The sequence below is a fragment of the Phaethon lepturus genome, unplaced genomic scaffold, assembly GCF_000687285.1.
Source record: "Phaethon lepturus isolate BGI_N335 unplaced genomic scaffold, ASM68728v1 scaffold11243, whole genome shotgun sequence".
Taxonomy (NCBI): Eukaryota; Metazoa; Chordata; class Aves; order Phaethontiformes; family Phaethontidae; genus Phaethon; species Phaethon lepturus.
Window position 1 is genome coordinate 26,841 of NW_010526988.1, and position 8,422 is coordinate 35,262.

The 8,422-nt window shown below is 39.2% G+C and overlaps 1 protein-coding gene across 1 annotated transcript in view; it reads left to right on the plus strand.

Annotated features, from left to right (window-relative positions):
* Positions 1-8,422, plus strand: part of LOC104617825 (actin-binding LIM protein 2-like) — a gene marked incomplete at both ends in the record, with an annotated part of 48,908 nt that overhangs the window by 25,545 nt on the left and 14,941 nt on the right. The window contains 3 exons of the mRNA XM_010283246.1: positions 1-48; positions 4,811-4,937; positions 7,384-7,477. The exon at positions 1-48 is cut by the window's left edge and continues 77 nt beyond it. Coding sequence (XP_010281548.1) covers positions 1-48; positions 4,811-4,937; positions 7,384-7,477 — 269 coding nt within the window. The remainder of the gene's footprint in view (positions 49-4,810; positions 4,938-7,383; positions 7,478-8,422) is intronic.

Consider the following 8,422-nt stretch of genomic DNA (forward strand, 5'->3'; position numbering starts at 1 on the left):
TGCCCCCTTCCAGCAGCACCAGCTCGTTCCCCGTACAGAACCTGCGAAGTAAGTAGGGGTTTCTGCTCTTTTCTGTTGGTACTTCTCAGCCTGCGCAGGTTTAAAGAACACAGTTTTACACTGATATGTTTAACTGGAATTTTTACCACTATTCTACTTAAAAGGTGTCAAGAAATACAGTGCAGTCATGTGAAAAAGTACATGGCAGTTTTCCGAGAAGTCCGGTATTAAAAAGAAACACAAGTGGTGCCATTATAGGGTTAACAGAACCTCAAAGAACATTTGATTAAACCTGGAGTAAATAAAATTATTTGGAGAAAGGCGTAATATAGATGTTGATATTTTTGAGGACTCCAGCTAAAATAAAATCCAGTGTGATATTTAATAATTTGTAAGTGTTCAGGGTTGCTTCAGAAAATATCAGTGACATGGCTGTGTGGCTAAATACTACACAGGAAGGGTTAATGTATGCAACGTGACCAGAGGGACATTTGCCTTGACCCTCCATACTGTTGTGCACTATCAGAAGATACAAACACTGCAGAGAAGAAACGTGGTCTTTCCATAACGCATTTTTTGCAGCAGGTCGTAGAGTGGCATTGTTGCTCTGAACTCTGTTCCTCGGTGGATTTGTTCACGAGGAGCTGCCACGTTTCAACATTTCATCCACCACCTGTATGTAATTAAGTATCAACAGCGATCCAATTAAACAGCAAAGACATAAATATTTTTAAAGACTATCATATCATATCAAGCTGGATTTGGTGTGTCTGAGGAAGGACCCCACAGATTGCTTTTCTTTGTATATAAGGAATACAACTCACTTCAGGGAGAAATTTGTCCTTTTTTTTTCTTTTTTCTTTGTTTTTCCCCACATCTCTCTTTTTACACAAGTTTTCACCATTTCCTTGCTCCAGCTTGTCAGCAAAAGCTGCTGTGTGAATGCAGTGAGAGACGCTGTGCTGGTTCCTCTCATGCTAATGCTGTTTTCTTTTGGGGAGGGGGTGGCCCTCTCTTCTAGGTGCTTTCTCTTGTCACTTATTCCAGAGGTGGATCATCCTCAGCCGCCTTGGCTAACTGCATTTGCAGATCCGTACTGTAATGGCCTATCATCTGTTTGTCCCCTTGTCACATGGGAAAAGCGGCTTTGACTGTAATAGAAATTATTTGCCTGGTTGAGTACTGACAGAACAGCTTAATTTGATTATCTGCGATACAGCATCCTTTAATGTACTTATGTTCCCTTTCTCTGTACACACACACACACACACACACCCCCACACACCCACCCCGTGGAGGGTTTTTCTTGTGTTGCATTTCCCCAGCTCGCTCAGGTCGCTGCACCGAGCCTCCCCAGTGCGTGGGTACCAGCAAACCTCAGCAAACCACTTGCCTCAAAGAGAAAGAGCACTAGAAGCATGTCTTTGTGGCAAAATCTGACCTTGGAAAACAAAAGTTTAGCTTTTCTCTGAATAAAATCTCAAACAGGTGCAAGTATTTAAACCTCAAATACAGGTCTGCTTTAGAACTCATTAGAAGTGGAGGAAATCTTGCTTGCTACAGGTTTTAATGGATTCAGGTAAGAGTCTTGGTTCAAACCTGGGTATCTGCTATGCTGTAGGCGGGACTTCTAAAATAATTTGGTTTGGTCTTCACCTGAGACTTACCAGCTCCACTTCTCAAACGAGGTAGTGGTGGGGGTGAGCTGATAGATACTATCGCTTCTTAACGGGCAAACTGAGGTCCGTATCTGGTCTGCAAGTAAATTGTGCCATGATGTTGCCAGGGTCCCAGATAAAGATCTTCCTTACCTGTGTGGACTACGTCCATTCTTACCTCTTCCTTACTGCATTTCCCCAGTGTCTTGCAGTGCTGCTGCAGGGCAGCATCTTCTGATTTCACGGTGAGGTGCAGCTCCCAGCTGGCCCAGCGGCTGCAGAGGTGCGTGCATGCGTATGTAGCAGGGTATGTCAGAGCCTGACCAATGACAGTATGCAGAAAATTAACCAAATATCTAAAAAGGTAATAAAGAATTTGGGAAACATACAGGTTAATATGTAATGTATGAAAGAGCAATGTGTAACGACAGCTGTTTTCCAAGCACTTCCTAATCCTTCGGCTAGAACCAGTGTTTCAGGAATAAACAAGCAGGGTCAGAGACATCTTGGTTGAACTGGAGAATTGGAAGTCCAGAATGGCTGTCTGTAGGTATGCTACATATTACACAAAGCAATAAATGGCGTTAGTGTCTCCTTGTTTTAACAAAAGCCTTCTTGGAAAAGACTGTAATGTTTTAAATGAACAATTCTTTTTATAAAAGAAAAAACGTGACTTCAAGCAAGCTGAGTCAAGGACCGAGTAATTACGTTGACCCACTGTTATGTTGGTTTTGCTCTTGGCTCAGAACTGCCTACGTACTATGTATGTTATTCGTCAACCTGTTTATCTCTGACTGGGGCTCAAGAATGCTTTCAGGACATCTCTTGGGACTCATTTTGCTCCCAACATCACTGCCCCTTCTGACCAGTTCTTCTGTCTTCATCCTCACGGTTTGGTTTTGACCTCCTTTAAGCATTACATTTAAAAAGAGAAGAAGAATGTCAAATATTTTCTTTTCGCCTGAGCCCTTGAATTTTTTATTATTATATAAATACCTAGCTACCTGTTTTGTTTCTTTTGTAAAATGCTAGCTGTGAAAAGCTCTTGTGGTAGTGTTGATGTTGAAAGTGTACTCAGGGAAGAATATCAACATGTAGCAGCAGACTGATGTGTTCTGCAGAGTTATTGGTTGAAATTGGGTGAGTCACCAAAGGATGCTGCAACCAAGACAGGAAGACAAGGACATTGCATCAATAGGCACTGTTGGCATAGCAACCACAATATTTGTTTTTCATTATCTGGAACTTAACACAGAAAACAGCCGTTAGGAATAAAAAAGTAGCTCACAAAAATGCTGCATTTCTGCTCACCCAATCTTAAACCAGATAAAAGGTGAATGACATCTGAGCACACAGTGTTGTATTAAGTTTGTGAAATAAACCCTCAAGCAGTGAGATTAAATTAGATTACCAGATGAACCCCTGGTGCAGGGGAGATCACAAAAAAAATTCCGACTGCAGTTAAAGAATAGATACTGCAGTATTTATTGTCTTGTGGGACTAAATCCAGGCACACACCCAAATGTTCTCTTTTATTAGCAAAACTCAAATGTTCTGATCTGTGGTGCACACGCTTTTGTGCTGGGCTTGTTTCCACATATTGGTGCTCTACAGGGTGATATTGAAGAGACATACTATTACTCCCTTAATCCATTCCACTAAAGGAAAATAAGAACTATCCTTTGTTGTTGTGTGCTCAGCAATTAAACATTTCCAATTGCACTAACAGAGTGTCTCATTAGGGTCACGTAACCAACTAAATAGAATCTTAAATCAGAAAGTTTTTAAGAGGACTGTTTAAATCTTTTAATGAGATCCTATGTTTTAAGTTCTTTCTTAATAACTAGATAAATCTTTTTTAATACTTTTGTGTATCTTTCTCTTCCATGCAAGACAGTGTTTTTTTTTTCTTTTCTGGCATCTCTAAATGACTCTTCAAGTGTCTTTCAGGGTTTGTCTTTTCTCTAGCAAATTCTTGGTATACATGAAGGATTCCTAAAAAAAAATAAATACATGTTTTCACATAAGATGGAAGATATAATCATACAGAGGATTAGAAGGATTAGTGAGATATTGATACTAGAATAAGTTTATTACTGATGTTTATCCCCATTTTTCTGCATATTCTGACTATTTTAACACAGATTGGAATTTGTAGAGAGTGAAGAGTGAATGAGCGCCAGACCCTATAGGGTTACAGAGGATTAATTTAGGATACAGAGAACCAGGTTCAAATCACATGTCAGCGTAGCTTCACTAAACAGAGCCCTCACTGGTGGACTGTTGGCGTGGAAGCTAAGAGTAGATTTGGCTTTTACTACCATAGTCAAAAGCATCCATCATTACTAAAAGCCAGAAAGCAACCAAACCCCCCAAAAAGTCTTGTCCTCAATTGCTTTTTCTGAGGAGTATAGCAACTTCACATGTAGCCTGTTTAACCAACATAGCCTAGCTTATGTTATCCAGTTATGACATGTTTTGCATTTAATTTTCCTTACAACTTTTTGGAGCTTTATGTAAGTGAATTTCTATAAACAATAAATATGTAAATAAATTTCTATAGATAATAAATATATAGCTAGCTATCACTTTCACATGTTGCAATGTCACTACTATGCAGGAATTTGTAATGCCTCTCAAGTATTGGTGTATTTTTCCTGACTACAGAAGTTCGCATCAGAGTTTCAGCTTAGTTTTTTCCACAGCTGCAAAAAAGAATTTTGAACTATGAGTAAAGTTTTCAGACCCAGAAGCAAAGTCTGATGTGAAGGTTCAATTATTTGTTTTAATCTCATGACTCTTAGGGGGGTTTTTTTTATTAATTTCATTGGGCTGATTTGTGATGCTTTAAAACTTAATCAGCAAAATTTCATATCTTTTAAACACAGCATAAATGAATTAAAATAAAACCTAGGTCACTAGGAAACCCAAGTCATGAGTTTTTTCTTTGAACGATTCTTGTCTTCTAGCAACAATAGGACAATATTAGGGCAGCACCACTTGTCATGCAGCAGCCAGCAGCCAGCAGCGAGCTCTAGAGCCTTGCCGAGCTGTTACCAGGACACGGACGGATCCTCATGCTGCAGTAACCGGTATTGTTGCGTGACCATCTAAAGCGTGTGATTCACTCATATGGGACTTTTTTCTTGCAGATTGTGGGGGCTGTGGTTCAGAAATAAAAAATGGGCAGTCATTGGTTGCCTTGGACAAACACTGGCATTTGGGCTGTTTTAAGTGCAATACATGCGGCAAGCTACTGAACGCAGAGTACATCAGCAAGTAAGTTGAGTGGAGGAGCGTTTTCACTTGTTTTCAGCATTGTTTTAGTACCAAATAATTAACTCAGTGTTGCATATCCTTTAGTTTGTGTTTATAAGTGGTTGGAGATATAGAAAAGTTTAGCAATTATTACCTAAATTATTATCTGAATTGGTTTAAAAGCAGAAAAATTCAAATTAAGGGAAGTAGAGTTTGTCCATTTACCTGGAATGGCACTTGCCAAAGCTACAGAAAGGCGGTGGGTGGAGTATGCCCTCAGTTATCTATGTTTGACTTTGCTCTCTGCAATAAGGTAACGTGAACAAGCAGATATTATCCTTTCCATGTGTTTCACATACGCAAAAATGTTCTCAAAAAGTTCATTAAGGAGGTACCTATCATACTTCTGCGCAGCTCCAGACCCTTCTGCTGTCAGACTTGGACTGAATGTGCAATGAGAGCAATGAGGGGCTGCACAAAGCACACACACAGACAAGTCCCATGTCAGCACTTGTATCAGCCCGGTGAGATACAGAGCTTTCACTGGCCAAGGCACCTGGGACTAATTTCTGCTTCAGAGAAGTGTGTTGATACGATGAAACTTTCGTAAACAGTTAAGTAACTCAGTCACCAATGCCTGGAGATGATGAGTTTCAAAGCCAATGTCCCACTGACTTTCAACAATTCTTTGCATTTACATTCATGCAAGTATAGCATTTAATTTCACATCTTGCAATGGAGGCTGAGAAAACAATATTTAATAAAAGGGTGTTCTTAGATAGGGTTTTACATTACCTCAAATGTTATGCTACTTTGCTGTATTTTGGTGCAGTGCTTTTTTTGCATGTTATTTAATAATAAAAGCCCCATAAATTGTAAAAATACGTTATTGTGAAATACTCTTTTAAAAAAACTAAGTGCCAAACAAAATAACTCAAGAGAAGAAACATCCTTGCTTCAATTAATTCAATTAATGATTGTGAAAACTTATAGGTTAGGCTCTAAGCAATCCAACTTGTTTGCTGTAAAATTTATTTTTATGTTTCTCCAGGGAAATGTCCAATAAAATTATGCCTCTGCTAATAAATCTGTCTGATTATGGACTGTTTTAGCATAGCACACTAAATGTATTTAACTGTGTTAAATATGGACCACAAAAATGATCAGCGGGATGGAACACCTCTCCTGTGAGGACAGGCTGAGAGAGTTGGGGTAGTTTAGTCTGGAGAAGAGAAGGCTCCAGGGAGACCTTATTGCAGCCTTCCAGTACTTAAAGGGGGCTTAGAAGAAAGATGGGGATAGACTTTTTAGCAGGGCCTGTTGTGATAGGACAAGGGGTAATGGTTTTAAACTAAAAGAGGGGAGATTTAGACTAGATCTAAGGAAGAAATTCTTCACAATGAGGGTGGTGAAACACTGGCATGGGTTGCCCAGAGAGGTGGTAGATGCCCCATCCCTGGAAACATTCCAGGTCAGGTTGGACGGGGCTCTGAGCAACCTGATCGAGTTGAAGATGTCCCTGCTCATGGCAGGGGGTTGGACTAGATGACCTTTAAAGGTGCCTTCCAACCGAAACTATTCTATGATTCTGTGTTTAACTTGCACTTTTAAACAGGAGAAGAGTCTCCAATTTCTTCTAGACTAATTTATTTTCATTCATCGGGTTAGTGGTCTAAATGTAAAATTTTGTAAGACTGTGATCTAAATGTAAAATTAACAAATTGATTTATTTCCAAGTGGTAGCCCAAGTCTTCTGGTTCCAGCTTTTTAGAACAAAAGCTAAGATTCCTGTTTTTGTTCTTCTTACTTTTAAATTGTACATTATCTTAAATCACTTGTGGTGGTGAAATAACTGCTTGCATCATGCATGAATGTACTGCAAGATCTCTTCTGCTGCTCAGGTTAAAGTCTCATAGTCATTACTGGCTTCCATGGAGTAGGTTCCCGAAGTGGTTAATCCGTGACCATCTTTAAGCAAGTCCAGTCAAGAATGTCAGTAGACTTAAGTGTTAATGAAAACTGCATTTACAGTCAAGACAGTCATTTGAGAAATTACTCTGAAGTCTAAGCTAAGTACAATTAGGTGATAAATAAAGAGGGAAAGAATAGTAGAAATAAGGCTTTTTTTCCAGAGTGTGAAATATGTGGAAGAATTTAATGAGTAACACTATCAAAACAAATGGTGTTACAGTCTCAGAAACTGAGTGTTGTGACTGAGGGAGAGGCGATGGGTGAATTCAGTGACAAAGCAGGGAAGTGGGATCATGGTAGACTCTGAAGGGCTGGAAGAGTCCATTAACTATTAAATTCTATACAAAATTAATAAATACAAGTATCTGGGAGGGAGAAAAGTCCATAAACACCCTGTGAAGTGTTGAAGCATTAATAAATTTTAGCTGTATAATGTCCCAGTAAGCCTGTAAGCCTGCCTAAAGCAATCTCTGTGTGACCTGTTGTTCTTCCCTAGGGATGGCATTCCATACTGCGAAACGGACTATCATGCAAAGTTTGGTATCAGATGTGACAATTGTGAAAAGTATATCACAGGAAGAGTGCTTGAGGTAAGGAGAACCTGCCATTCAAACACGTCTCAAAGCGTGCAAAGAGACTTGCCCTTTTGGGTCTAGTCATATGCTCACAAATGAGTGTTGATGCAGCAGTTTAACATTACTTTTGTAAAGTACTAGGAACTTCTTCTATAGTTCTTTTCTTTTTCTGCTCTTAATGGTTTGATAATACACATACTCCCTGAATGGATATTTGTGGTAATGAAGAACGTTAGATAGCAGAAGTAATAAGTGAATGGGTTATCAGGCACATTTTAATACTTACACTAAATTCCTTCGTGAATTCTGTTCTTTGATTCTGTTTTACATTCTCCAGAGTTAGGGTGAAGCTGCTGAAAAACTAAAATAAATCATTTGAAATGTATTTTTGTACCCAGAAATAAGCTATGTTGCAGGGTGTTTTTGAACTTGTTGTTTTAAAAAGCAAGCAAATTTTTGGTGTAGGTGAACACTTATAATTTATGCAAAAGAGATTTCTACATAACTGACCCAGAGTCAGAAATGCATATATTCCTTTGATCTAAATAAAATTTATCCTTGGATCTAACTTCATGGTTATCCAATTAATGATGTAATTTATCCACTTTTTCTTTCTGCCCTTTCCCTGTGTCTTGTGAAACCTTAGCAATACTGGAGTTAGGAAGAGGTTCCTGCAGGTCACTCAGTTCGCTCCTCTCTCTTCATCGGCCAGGAAAGCCTGGAGAAGTCCCAGGGGACTTCCACTAGAGAAAGGTCTGCTAGGAGTTGTACAAAGACTTAACTATCCAAATGGTGGATAATTACAGCTGTCGAAGGGACTGAGAAGCAAGTGGGAGGAAACAATGAGTCCATAGTAGATGGCATGGCATGGTGTTAGGGTTAGGCATGGGAGGCTTTTCCATTATCAAAGGTTGTTACGGACATCTCGGAAAACAGACTTCTAATAAGAGATTTGAAAGA